Source organism: Brachyhypopomus gauderio, chromosome 4 (genome assembly GCF_052324685.1).
Source record: "Brachyhypopomus gauderio isolate BG-103 chromosome 4, BGAUD_0.2, whole genome shotgun sequence".
Taxonomy (NCBI): Eukaryota; Metazoa; Chordata; class Actinopteri; order Gymnotiformes; family Hypopomidae; genus Brachyhypopomus; species Brachyhypopomus gauderio.
In genome coordinates, this window is record NC_135214.1 from 35,348,066 (window position 1) to 35,362,551 (window position 14,486).

The 14,486-nt window shown below is 47.5% G+C and overlaps 1 protein-coding gene across 3 annotated transcripts; it reads right to left on the minus strand.

Moving 5' to 3' along the window:
• Nucleotides 1-3,931: 3,931 nt before the first annotated feature.
• On the minus strand, nt 3,932-14,407 carry slc35a3a (solute carrier family 35 member A3a). 3 transcript variants are annotated; one of them, XM_077004309.1, is made up of 9 exons: nt 13,963-14,407; nt 13,223-13,281; nt 8,570-8,794; nt 7,919-8,073; nt 7,497-7,619; nt 6,828-7,002; nt 5,704-5,822; nt 5,261-5,394; nt 3,932-5,019 (listed from the first exon to the last, which is right to left on the minus strand). In XM_077004309.1, the coding sequence occupies exons 3-9, from the start codon at nt 8,757-8,759 to the stop codon at nt 4,929-4,931; spliced, it is 987 nt and encodes a 328-aa protein (XP_076860424.1). In that variant the 5' UTR covers nt 8,760-8,794; nt 13,223-13,281; nt 13,963-14,407; the 3' UTR covers nt 3,932-4,928. The 3 variants fall into 3 exon arrangements, with proteins under 3 accessions (XP_076860424.1, XP_076860422.1, XP_076860423.1); XM_077004307.1 differs by lacking the exon at nt 13,963-14,407 and adding an exon at nt 13,770-13,914; XM_077004308.1 differs by lacking the exon at nt 13,223-13,281.
• Between the last annotated feature and the right edge of the window lie 79 nt (nt 14,408-14,486).

A 14,486-nucleotide genomic window follows, 5' to 3' on the forward strand; every position in this document is an offset into this window, starting at 1 on the left:
TAGTCCAACACATTTACGAAGGGGGGGGGGGGGGGGGGGGGTGAGGTGGTGTCAAACACGTCTGCAGGGAGGAGTAGTCCAAAATTCCTCCTCAGGGTCCAAAGATTCAAGGGTTCCCTTAGTCTTAATCCATTAATCTGCACTGTGGATGATTGTGCAAGATCCTCAGCAAAGCCATGAACAATATAACTGTGTTATTCTGTCTTTTCCTCTTTTCCTAACTGAAGAAATGTCTGGCAACCCGTTACAGGGCCGTCCTGTGTTATAGGGCCGCACTACGTTATAACGACACATCACAGTAACACAATGGTGCCAATGCAACTCCCAACAGACACGGACCATATGGAACCAAGTGGAACTCCACCTTCACATTTTTATGGTGAAAGCCTGACCTCTAGTGGCCAGAAACAGTTCCAGTCTGTCAGACCTCAAATGAAATGTTTTGTAAGTGCTTTATGTTTGCATTGCGTTTTAAGCTCATGTATTTATACAGCAATGTAATGCCATCTGATTCTCTACTTTGCTTGGCTTCATAAATGCTGTTGTGATTTGACTCTCCGGGCCACCATAGAAGCATCATCAAAAAGTCAAATTAAGAACAAAGTGAGCAGTGTCCCAGTACTGAACTGAACCCTGTAGATCCACCACGTGTTTGGCTCACAGACACCCAGACTAGAGACGCAGTGACGTTCCTCTGGCTCACAGACACCAAGGCTAGAGACACAGTGACGTTCCTCAGTGGAAGTGCTGGTTGCTCCAGTACTGACACCGTGTGTAAGGTAGGAGGAGATGTGGTTAAAACGGTCAGAGACCTCCTGCTCCTTCACCTGGAAGTGAGGAAGAGGAGGAGGGTGTACAAACTCCCATAGCTCCTCATTAGAGACCCATTTAACAAGGCTTTTTACTCTAACTGCGCTAGCACTCACAAACGCACACACGCGCTCACACACTCCCCTACCTGTGCTAGCGCCAACACACACTCGCTCACACACTCCCCTACCTGTGCTGGCGCTAACACACACGCGCTCACACACTCCCCTACCTGTGCTAGCGCCAACACACACTCGCTCACACACTCTCCTACCTGTGCTGGCGCTAACACACACGTGCTCACACACGCCCCTACCTGCGCTAGTGCTAACACACACGCGCTCACACACTCTCCTACCTGTGCTGGCGCTAACACACACGCGCTCACACACTCTCCTACCTGTGCTGGCGCTAACACACACGCGCTCACACACTCTCCTACCTGCGCTAGTGTTAACACACACGCGCTCACACACTCTCCTACCTGCGCTGGCGCTAACACACACTCGCTCACACACTCTCCTACCTGTGCTAGCGCTAACACACATTCGCTCACACACTCTCCTACCTGCGCTAGCACTCACAAACGCACACACGCGCTCACACACTCTCCTACCTGCGCTGGCGCTAACACACACTCGCTCACACACTCTCCTACCTGCGCTAGTGTTAACACACACGCGCTCACACACTCTCCTACCTGCGCTGGCGCTAACACACACTCGCTCACACACTCTCCTACCTGTGCTAGCGCTAACACACATTCGCTCACACACTCTCCTACCTGCGCTAGCGCTCACAAACGCACACACGCGCTCACACACTCTCCTACCTGCGCTGGCGCTAACACACACTCGCTCACACACTCCCCTACCTGTGCTAGCGCCAACACACACTCGCTCACACACTCTCCTACCTGCGCTAGCGCTCACAAACGCACACACGCGCTCACACACTCTCCTACCTGTGCTAGTGCTAACACAAACGCGCTCACACACTCTCCTACCTGCGCTAGTGCTAACACACACGCGCTCACACACTCTCCTACCTGCGCTAGTGCTAACACACACGCGCTCACACACTCTCCTACCTGCGCTAGTGCTAACACACACGCGCTCACACACTCTCCTACCTGCACTAGCGCTCACAAACGCACACACGTGCTCACACACTCCCCTACCTGTGCTAGCGCTCACTAACACACACGTGCTCACACTCCCCTACCTGTGCTAGCGCTCACTAACACACACGCGCTCACACTCCCCTACCTGTGCTAGCGCTCACTAACACACACGCGCTCACACTCCCCTACCTGTGCTAGCGCTCACTAACACACATGCTCACACACTCCCCTACCTGTGCTAGCGCTTACTAACACACATGCTCACACACTCCCCTACCTGTGCTAGCGCTCACTAACACACATGCTCACACACTCCCCGCGTACCATCAAGTGTCAAATTAAGCCACTGAAGATGTAAATGATTAAGAGAATAATCCAATGAGCTCACGCACGAGTTGAATCCTGACGACCATTCCAAGTGCATGCACTCAGGTGGCCAGAAGGGGGAGCCACATGTCTTCACAAAGAGGAAAGAGAGTCTAATCAGCCAACGGAAACAGCAGCTGTTTTACCGACTGGGAGGATGGACCATGGCTGAGGCCGTTTAGACCAGCACGCAGCAGTGGAAACTGACATGGTGCCATTGGGCTTTTGAAGCCATTTTCTTCTCCCCAGACTTTGCATGCAGTGTTTTGAAAATAAAACAATGTACAACAGCACAATGACGCTGGTGCCTCTGTGGAGTGAACACACATCCTGGTGATCCAGCAAGAAAACAGCAGAGGCACTTAACACCCCCCCCCCCCAATAGACAATCCAAAACGTTGTTCATGAATGACAAGAAACTGACAATATTGTATTGAATTTTTCATTAGCAATATCAGCATTTTTAGAAGACCTTACTGTGATGACAAGCTAATGAACAGACACGTTATTATTCCATTGCATCACATTGTACAGACAAATAACAGTCTTCCATTGGTATGTGCGCGCGCACATACACACACACACACCAACTAAAGGCCAAAAAACATGGGGCTTGGATCACTCTGGACTGAGTGTTTATAAACTGGGCATAAGCAGGTGTAATCAGTGTCTGTATGACATGTGGTCTTCAGTCCTTACACACATTAACTTAGTGTTAGCACAAAACAACCCTCATCCATCTCCACTTACGTATAGGCAACTATATAACAGTAAATAAAAGTCAATAAAATGGGTCACGGGTGACTGAATTTCTGTAAAATACACTGTAATCAGTACGACTGTAATAAGAAACAAGTTGGATCAGTGTCTTTATCCACAAGTACTGATGGGGTCTACACCTACACCGGCCTTGTGTGTCTTTATCCACAAGTACTGATGGGGTCTACACCTACACCGGCCTTGTGTGGCTTTATCCACAAGTACTGATGGGGTCTACACCTACACCGGCCTTGTGTGTCTTTATCCACAAGTACTGATGGGGTCTACACCTACACCGGCCTTGTGTGTCTTTATCCACAAGTACTGATGGGGTCTACACCTACACCGGCCTTGTGTGTCTTTATCCACAAGTACTGATGGGGTCTACACCTACACCGGCCTTGTGTGGCTTTATCCACAAGTACTGATGGGGTCTACACCTACACCGGCCTTGTGTGGCTTTATCCACAAGTACTGATGGGGTCTACACCTACACCGGCCTTGTGTGGCTTTATCCACAAGTACTGATGGGGTCTACACCTACACCGGCCTTGTGTGTCTTTATCCACAAGTACTGATGGGGTCTACACCTACACCGGCCTTGTGTGGCTTTATCCACAAGTACTGATGGGGTCTACACCTATACCGGCCTTGTGTGGCTTCCTCAGCAGTAATGCGAAGTAGGCCATGAACACAACACTGAACTGACAAGCGTTATTGTGTCACTATCACATCACCGCTTTCTAAAGCTTACGTATGGGAGCACAGACCAGACAGGCCTGCAGGGGGCGCTGTGCTGAAGAACCTGCTCCTACACCAGTGGAGAAGCAGCCTTAATTAAGCTAGGAGAGCTCCATATAAATGAAACAAATATGATGTCAATATTAACTTTAATAAATAATAGTTGTTATAATGTCACACATGGGTTACACCTGCACTGCAGTGACATATTTGCTGGACCAACCCAGCGTGCTACACTACAAACCTGGTGCAGTAATCCTGCGATACTGGTGGAGCTCATCGGAACAAACGTGGTTAATTACGTCTGATGGAGAAGTTTAATCTGCTCACCCTGAAAACCTGACCCCTTTTGGAGAATAAGGGCACTGCATTTAATTTAAAAATGTAGGACCAAAAAATAAACCCAACCACCAATTACTGCTCTTTAAAACAAAACAACCCCCAAAACAGTAAAAACATCTCCCCATTCCTGTACTGTGTAAGTGTTTACTGGTCTGGTATTACTCATATAATATTTCAATATTTCACATGATAACAGCAGGAAGTCACCTGCTGTGTCACTGTGGCAACCGTGAAAAAGGACAAGTTTCCTGTTCCCTAAAAATGATTTAATATTATTTTCTCTTTACATTTCTTCAAGTTTTAATCAAACATTCTTCTCATTGTATGTTTAATGTCCAGTGATTTCTTCATGGGTGGGGTGCTGGTTGGTACCTCTGCGATGTGGAAAGCACACACACCACCCAACTGATATGGCTACTGTAAAAACCAAACCAAACCCCAGACGTGTTCACGGCTGACGCAGCTCAACCAGACCATCCCAAATGAAGCATCTCCGATTGTCTCACTGCTCCTGATGGCACTCACAGGAGGGTTGTGGCTTAACAGTGTCCATCGAGTATCGGAGTTGATATGACTTACACCAGCGGTTATTTTGGCTCCTTTGGCTCACTGTAGTTGTAGTCTCTGCTCCCAGCATGGCTTCTGTGTGGCCAGACTGGCTCAATCAAGTCTTCTCACACACACACACACACACAGAGCCCTCTACCCATTTCTCCATTGGTTTATTTTTTTCCATTCTTCTTTTCTCTTTCCTGCCCTCCGACCTTTGAGTTCGCTGGCATCCCAGTTATGCTCGGCTGGGGTTGGACGCCGGTTTGCTCTCGTAGCCATACAGAAATGTAGCCAGTATGACTAACACTGCTCCTAGAAAGAAAATACTAAAGAAAAAATATACAACACATCAGAACATGTCACATGTCACGATACAAACATCAAGCACACGTGTGCGTGTGTGTATCTCCACCCACACACGTCACCAAGTTAAAGTAATTAAAAAGTCTGAGACCATAAGTAAGGGATCCGTCTTGAAAGTGCCTCACCCTGTAGAGGACGCCCCGCCCGACCACCCCCTGCCCCGCCCCCTGTAGTGTGGAGAGGACAGTGTAGCTGTATCTTCACCTTGTGGGCTGGAAGTCCTGCAGCCAGAAGTAGGAGATGAGGGTGGAGAGGATGATGGAGAGGGATGTGGCGAAGCCCTTAAGAATGTTGTCCGCATACTTGATCACGGCGGCTATAACGAGACCTCCCAGTGCCTGAGGAACACCACAGCGATTAAACCCTCCAACACACAGATGAGGAACACCACAGTGGTTAAATCCACACACGGCCACACAGAATCCTCCAACACACAGACGATTTAAAGATAACCGTTTAAAGTGTGTAGAAAACCAGAAAGTTAAATGAACCACTGCTACATGGACCACTGCTACTGGGAGTGACCCTGTAGAGGAACATCAAAGCTAGCTACGGTCTACTGTGTAGGGCAGCAGAACACAGGGCAATAGAAACACCAGCTAGAAAGCCCACTTGTTACTGGGCTTGTGTATAGGAGTTCTGCTGACCTGCAGTGCCACCACCGTCCAGGTGATGGAGTTGTAGCCCTGGAACATCCCGTGTTCTCGGACCCTCTCACCATCGTATAGCAGCATTCCAAACAAACCAAAGACCAGGCCGAAAAAGCCTTGAGAGAGACATACAGAGAAAGAGAGAGAGACAGACAGACAGACAGACAGACAGACAGACACACACACACACACACACACACAGAGAGAGAGAGAGAGACAGAGACAGAGATTAACATATGACATATTAACATAAGGCAATGACCCAGCACCACTGAAAGATCCAGTCACTGCTGTACAAGACCACATGTTGAAACGGTTGACACAAAGTCCAATATTTGTGTCCAGTTTATTTTAGGTTGAATTTTTCCCCACCATTATCCACCAGTGACTTGGGCTGACCAGTTAAAAGCTGCCATTACAGTCTTTAACGCTCACTGGAAATGTAAATATGCTGCAGCTATAAATTAGTAAAGAGGTGTTACAAAACTCTGAAAGCAGACATGTTCATCTGGAAACACTGGTTAAAGGGTGATATTACGGCAGGGTAGGGGCCGACACCCCCGGCAGGGTAGGGGCCGACACCCCCGGCAGGGTAGGGGCCGACACCCCCGGCAGGGTAGGGGCCGACACCCCAGGCAGGGTAGGGGCCGACACCCCCGGCAGGGTAGGGGCCGACACCCCCGGCAGGGTAGGGGCCGACACCCCCGGCAGGGTAGGGGCCGACACCCCCGGCAGGGTAGGGGCCGACACCCCCGGCAGGGTAATACAGATTACCTGAAAAACTGACAGAACTGGCAACACATCTTCATGTGTTCCATGTTAATAATAATCCTGACAGGAAGCCTTTCTGCTCAACAGCGACCGGCACGTGTTGCCGGCACAAGCGAAGCACAAACAAAATAAGAAAATACACTTGGTATGAAAGTGAAGAAAAAAACCTGGAAAAACTATTAATAATTAAAATCTTTAAACACTACTGTTTGGAGGAGTAATGCAACCAAGACTATATTGATAATGCAATAATTACGTTACAAAATAAATTACAGTATATGCACACATGCTGATGCTGACACACACACACACACACACACACACACACACACACACACACACACACACACCTAGCTGTATATTCCTGACCCAGACACTCTGTTTGCTCTCCTTGAGGATCTTCTCGAAGTACACGCCCGCGAAGCCGCTGGAGCAGCAAGCCACCAGCACGGCCAGCAGCCCCACGAAGGGTGAACCCGCGGCGGGTCGCTCCTTCTCAGCCTCCTCCGGGGACTCCACGGGCCACTGTACACACACGGCACACACAACCAGCTAAACACACACACTTTTGAGACCGCAAGGCACCTGGGCAGCTGAGCAGCTCTACGTCAGCAAGGACAGTGCAGCCCTGAGGGTCTCCGAGCTGCTCTAGAGCGCCAAGAGAAAGCTCGAGACACACATGCTGAGATTATGTGAGGATGCTAATATTATGCTACTAGCATTATGCAGATGGCTCCCTTGCTGATTGGTGGATGCTGTTCTTTTCTACCCAGAATTCCTCAACAGCAACGTTGGCATTTTCAGTTGTACCATCTTTAGAAATGTAACAGGTGTAGCTTGTGTCGTTTGCGTAATGCTAACCGACTAGCATTAGCATTCACGCTTAATTAGCAGCACCAGCGTTTTGTGTTGAGCTGCTCCAGTACAACACTAAAGAAACAGGGCGAAGATGAGGACATGCTCGGGGTTTCCCTGCGTACATGGCAGGGGTACATACTCCTGCTTCCAGCCGCACGCACCTGCACGAGCGCCACCCCACACATCAGGAGGAGCAGAGACAGCCACTGGTACAGGCCCAGCCGCCGACCCAGCATGGACACGGAGAACAGCGCCGTGGTCAGAATCTTCAGCTGGTACGTCACCTGAGGAAGGGAGAAGACGTGGAAGCCAGTCGAGCAGAAAGCCAGAGAAGACACGAGGAACAGAACATGATGCTGGTTCCTGCCAAGAGCATCACAGGAACCGGCTGTTTACATGATGACAAATACATTTTTATCTGGAGTGACATGAATAGTAACGAAAGGGCAAGTGGATGTTCCAACAGACAGATGGAAGAAATAATAAGATGGAGGGATGGCAGACTGACTGACTGGCAGAGAGACAGGAGGACGAGATGGAGGGATGGAGGGATGGACAGATGGAGAGGTGAAGGTGATGGTACCTGGTACGTGGCGGCATCCAGGTTGGAGAGCGCTACGTAGAGCAGGTTGTTCTGCAGCGTGTAGATGCCGGAAGGTATGGCCAGCTTCAGCGTCTCCACGGGCTTGTGAAAGATCTCCTGCCTGAGGACAGCGCTCAACGCACGGACGCTGTAGCCTGTCCAGACACACGGGGAGAAGACACGGCAACAACACCCAGGATTACAGCCAGATTAGTGGCAGAACAAAGACGGGCAAATCGACTCCTCAAATCTGAAGAGCCCAACGACTCTAAAATGCTAAAGTTGAATACAAAGACCTGTAAACCTTCGCACCAAACACGACCAAGATATGAAGCCAGATCACAATGTATTACCACTCTGTCAACACGAGGGGTGTGGCTAGAACAGGAGGCGTGGCCAGCACTGAATCATTTGTTGTAAATCAAAAAAATTTAACAGATAAAAAAAAATTAACAGATCAGTCAGATTCAGTTGAAAAGAAGGCCTTGGTTTGAAGGAAAAAACAAATTGTTATTTTATGCGTCTTTTAAATTGCTTCATTACACAATTTGATATTCTTGCTGCCTTTTATAACAACTTATCAAAGGTCCTTGTTTCAGTAACAAGCATGAACCATTAGGGGGCGCCCCTGCTGTCGGCGGGAGAACTCACTGTGGTCTTTGAAGACGAGGCCCACGCAGGCCAGGATCTTCATCACCTCTGCTGCCACCACGGCGGACGAGGCCAGGTAGCGTGGACCTTCCTCGGCCAGCGTGCGGGAGTAGCGCATGGTGAGCACCAGGGAGGTGGTTTGGAACACCAGCACACCTAGAGACAGGTACTTCAGCTGGGCAGACGCCATGGCCTCAGCCTGCGGGGGAGGGGCGGTGGGCGGGGCTGCGGGGGAACAGGAAGTGAAGGAGTGAGGGAGGGGTCTCTGAACCCAAACACGCTGGATTTGAAATGAAGCAGTGTTCATGAGGTTGAACTGCAGAATGTCGCTTTAATTAACTGGACATCTGGCCAACATTAAGGAAATCATGTAGGAATTAAGCCCACTGTCCACATGTAGAGGGCAATTCTTTTAAAAACAATTTAGAACCACATTTCCACCCATGAAAGAAATAAGTGTGTCAGCGCTGAAAACCACAGTGGCCGTTTAAACGCAGCGTGGTAGCAGTGCAGACGCTTCAGACCTTCTGAGGAAGGAAGATCTCAGCCCACCTCTTCAGTGTCGACCTCACCGAGCACCTTCAGGTTTGGCTTCAGGGTGCCAGTGGATCGGTGAAGACCAACGTCAGCATGTTTCTGTCAGCTGATCATGAGCCACGCACCCTCAAGGGCCCTCAGATCACACGGCTGATCTTAACACGACGTTCAGCAGATCCGCCATGTCAGACGTCTCCAGATCGAGGGCATGGTGCCCAGTGATGCTCTGGGTCTTCAGAGCAATCCTCCACCCTTTGCGCTTCTTACATGGGTTGCCATGGCAGTCATATCGTAACTAGTGCCACCATCACATGGGTTGCCATGGCGCTCCATCAAAGCCAGTGCCATGTCCCATGTTTCACACATGGGTTGCTATGGCAACGCATTAAAAAAGGAATTAGAAACCCAGTAAATGCACGATGTACATGATGATGTGTAGTCTGAAGTGCTGACACACACACACACACACACAAACACACACACACTTCCTGACTAGCTGACAGACTGTCTAGAGTGTGAATAAGGAGTGTTTAAAGTGAGAGATTGAAAGTGTGAAAGTGTGCACAAGACAGAAAGAGGTAAAGAGTAGCAGATGAAAGAGAAACAGTCTACTCCTGCATCAGAACCAGGACCCCCCCCCCAGCACCAGAACCCACAGCACCAGAACCAGGACCCCAGCCAAGCAGAGCAGGGAAAACACCACAACTTTCAGCCCCCACCTGTTGAAGGTAGTGAGTGGTGAGGGTCTGTATTCCTCTAGTAAGAGGAGACTGCACCGTGAGCATGTTAGCATGCTTTCAGAGGAGTGCTGTTGTGGCCAGTATCATACAGCAGGTGGCGCCCTTGAGTTTTCATGCTGTAGGGCTGAAATTAAAAGACAGACCTAGAAAACTGCTTGTCCTCTTTAGAAAATACAGGCAGGACTATTGTGTTAATCAGCTAGATACATAAACACTCCACCTAATCTGAGTTCCTAAACACCAATTCACCTAATCTCACTGTGTCTGGCCGGGATGTTGCCTACTTTATGTTATTGTATTCCAAATCATTCACATGCTGGATAGATAAGGTTAGGTAAACAGCATGAGAAGGTTCACAGATAAGAGATGATGCGTGTGATGTATCGTGGAGTGCGATCGTACTCAAGTGTTAATCCCCCAATTCCCACAGGACTGTCATCATTTTCACTCAAGTGTTGGGGCTTGTTTTTTTTTTTTATAATTGCTTTGCTATGACAACATGCTACATGATGCCATCAGCTAATGGCAGTCTGGGTGGAGTTTGAAAGCACTCTTCTGGAAACACAGTGCACCTACACAAAGTGTCCTGTGAACGTCTCCCCAAAGTGCAGCACATGAAACATGTTGATAAGAATTTGAAGCCGTTACGTGAGCAACAGCCTCAGATATACGAGCAGCGTGGAAAATCTTCCGCTGTATTAATGCACTTCAGGATCGATATACCGTAGTGTCAATCGGTTCATTCTTATTTCTACACTGACATTAACCACAGACACACTTGAATGTGGTCAGTTAAGGTTATTTTGCAGTGAAGGTGTTTTTCCTCATCCATGGTTTTTATCTTGAGAGAACGCACTCCAACCTGTGAATCTCACACACGACGTCCCGCGACGTTCCTCTTACCTCTATACTCACGGGAAGCTTCGAAGCCGGGACTGACTACGATCAGTCTCCTCATTCGGTTGGTTTTTAAACATGGTTGTATTATATTCCCAGTTTCATTCACTCACTATAACTTTAAGACCACTGGGGTTTTATAACTTTGCCTTTTGAATGAGTAAAAAAACAGCCTATACAAAAGTCTCCATAACCCAGAAGGCTGCGCGGCATGAGAATCATGAGTCATATCAATATTTATGTTTGTTTTTAAAATCAGCCCATGTCCCAAATACACAGCCAACTGCAGTTCTGCGGTTAGAAACTCATCACTGGTCACTAGAGCAAGGCCACGCATGACGGAGCAGTGGAGGTGTCCATCTACACCTACACAGAGACTGGGTGAGCAGCCTAGATCACTACATCACATACAGGCCAGCTGGTCTTCCCCACACACACCTCCACATAACACACACGTACGGGTGACATGAGAGGTCAGGACCCAAGGACGAAGAGGACTAGGGTTTGACCCCAAGACAAAGAGGGCTAAAGTCAAACCAGGCTCCACCAGGCTGGTCCTCACAAGCACTACCCACTTCTGTTCAGGGGACACGCTCCTTAATCAGAAATCTGCTTCAATTACACTTCTAGCAAATCACTTTTAAGGTAGCAAAAATACAGCTGAGTAGCAGCTAACAGTCATTTGAAAATTTTCATGACAAATAAATCCAGGATTCAGTCTTGTAAACAAAACGAGCAACCAATAAAAATCCCAGCTGGCGTGATTAAAGCTGAGAGTAGCGTCTCACGCCGACGTGACTAAAGCCGAGCGTCTCACGCCGACGTGACTAAAGCCGAGCGTCTCACGCCGACGTGACTAAAGCCGAGCGTCTCACGCCGACGTGACTAAAGCCGAGCGTCTCACGCCGACGTGACTAAAGCTGAGCGTCTCACGTAGGCGTGCTGCAGGCTGCTCACTGCTGCTGGGAACACACCAGAGTGCTCGCTCACCAACACAAGGCGGGATTCACCCTCCTGAATAGAACAAAGCAATTCAACTGCGTTAAAGACAGAACACAACACTCCAGCTCAGATTACCTGGATACACAACATGGTTTTGGAATTGGTTCAATGACACATGCTGTCATTGAACAGGATGTGAACAGAACGCCAAACCATCATGGTCCTTCATCCAGCTCTCCACCCATAGAGACAACCTGACACGACTTGACTTCTGAGTGGGTCAAAAAAAATGTCGGTTTGAACAGGAAGATGCATACTGAATCTGTCCCAAAAACTCATGCCTGTTTAGAGAAGTGACCAAGCCCAGTTTAGACAGACTGGTCCCAGGTCATTGACACTCTCCTCATAAAATGTGTCATTGAGAAACTGATAATTGCTGTTGGGCATGTCAAGGACTGTTTCCTCAGGAATAAGATGTCCATCATCATCCACGATGCATTTTATTCAGGTCTCAACATTCTGGTTTAAACACCATCTGACCTACTGAATCTGTTTCTCATCTGCAATACAACTTCACATTCCATGGCTTGCAAAAAAATCCATCCATCATATGATGAGAGACATAAGCAAATGTCTCCTAAACAATGTTTTAGCTTGACAGACTTCCTTCAGAAGCAGTCTGTAGCGGTGTAAACACACACCTGTCTGAACAACGTGTCCTCGGTCAATCAGAAAGAGGGTGAGTAATGGAATTTACAAGCACAGTGGAAACCAATAATAATCTTGACAATGCAGAGTGTTGATGTTGGGATTTCCCCCTCTAGCACATTTTTGAAAAGCAGATGACTGGAGGCAGCTGGTTTCTAATGCTACTGTCTCAACTTCATTAATATGAATGGCTTTAATATAAACCAGGATGTAGGTGAAACGTCCCGCTAACCAAACAAATATAAAGGTGCCCTATTTTTCAGCTCCCTAAAAAAAGAAGTATTTATTACACAATGTGTACTTGAAAGCCACGTTTGCACAGTCTTTGTTTGAACAAGGAGAGGTCAAAATGGCTAATGTTGTACCACACACACCAGCATTATTCAACTAAGCCCATCAAGCTCCAGCATTTGCCAAGTTTATAGCCAAGAAGGGTAACTTGCGGAACATGTCTTAAATCTTAAAATTACATTTTATAACGTTACCAAGGCGTGTGTGCATATACACACAGGCTTACACACACACACACACACACACACACACACACACACACACACACACACACACACACACAGAGTTAACAAAGACTTGCACATTTCCCATATACACAGACATGAGAGAGTAAAACAGGTTACTAACTACTTAATTTTTAAGATTTCTGCAGCAAAACCAATTTATCCCTTACGAAGCGACATGTCTAGAGGTCTGGAAGAGGCTCCGTTACCGTCAATGTTAAACACCCAGGGAACAAAAATAAATGCAAGAATATGTAGTTTCGCCAAATGGATTGATTAATTAAAGTTATAATGTGTTTAGAATTAAAACTCACTCGAAATTCTCTCTCTCTGTGTCTGTCTGTCTCTCTCTCCCTCCCTCCCTTTCCAAAGGCTGAAAGATGAAGACAGAAATGACGCAAATAGCACAAAATAGGATGTAAACCTCCTGCCAAAAACAAGTTCATCAAGATTCCTTATTTGTCACCTACTTCAGAAACAAACAAAGCTGTGGAGCAGAAGTCTGTAAAGGGAGACGCTGTAAAGTGTGCAAGGGAGAGTCTCTAAAGTCTGTAAAGGGAGAGTCTCTAAAGTCTGTAAAGGGAGAGTCTCTAAAGTCTGTAAAGGGAGAGTCTCTAAAGTCTGTAAAGGGAGAGTCTCTAAAGTCTGTAAAGGGAGAGTCTCTAAAGTCTGTAAAGGGAGAGTCTCTAAAGTCTGTAAAGGGAGAGAAGGGAGAGGCTGTAAAGTCTGTAAGGGAGAGAAGACTAAGGTGTGATGTCCGAAAGCTTCACAAACACCCCACACACGCGTGTTAAAACCCCACTGGTGAAAAAGTGCATCTACATCTTTGGTCAAACAAATCTAAAAACTTGAGGTTCTTACCAAGATGTACACATAGTGTATAAATGCTAAACCAATATCTGGAACTAAAAAGCTTTCTAATCACAAGCTAGATCGCCAAATAGAGAGCGTAGCAACTGGGGAAATGAGCACATGAGCTTGTGGTCTCTTCACTTGCCCAGAGAGAATGAATTCAATGTCTAAACACATTTAAATGGAGACTGCATGTACATACCTCAGAAACACGGAGAGTCTGGCGACCAGGAACAGCACTGATGTTTTAAATAAACAATGTTGGAACCAGGAAAAACTAATCCAAGAATACACAGAGTGGCCGCTGGACTTTTAAGAAAACTTTATCTCCCACTAGTGGGTTAGTTAATTAGTTGGTTATCTAGAGCTGTCTAGTTGTCCACAGTGTAAACGACGGTGCTGCCGTGAGAACCGGAGACTCGTTTCTTCCGGTTAACGTTAACGAGACGGTACGTCTAATGTCGGGCATTTCAATCAATGACCCCATCTTCATTTTCACGGGTCCACTGCTGATAAAAGGTGTTTTATGTAGCTGGTCTGTTTTTGTTCAGCATGTACAGTTGAACTTGAACGCTGTATGAAAACTGTTAAGGCTCTGTCATAATCTTGAGTATGCTGTAGGACTTCCTGGTGCCGTCACCATTATCGCTCAGTAGCGTCATCTAGTGTTTTGGCGCCAGGTGGGATTAAACGCTTGTCTAATGGAAACTGTATTTCTGGTTCTGT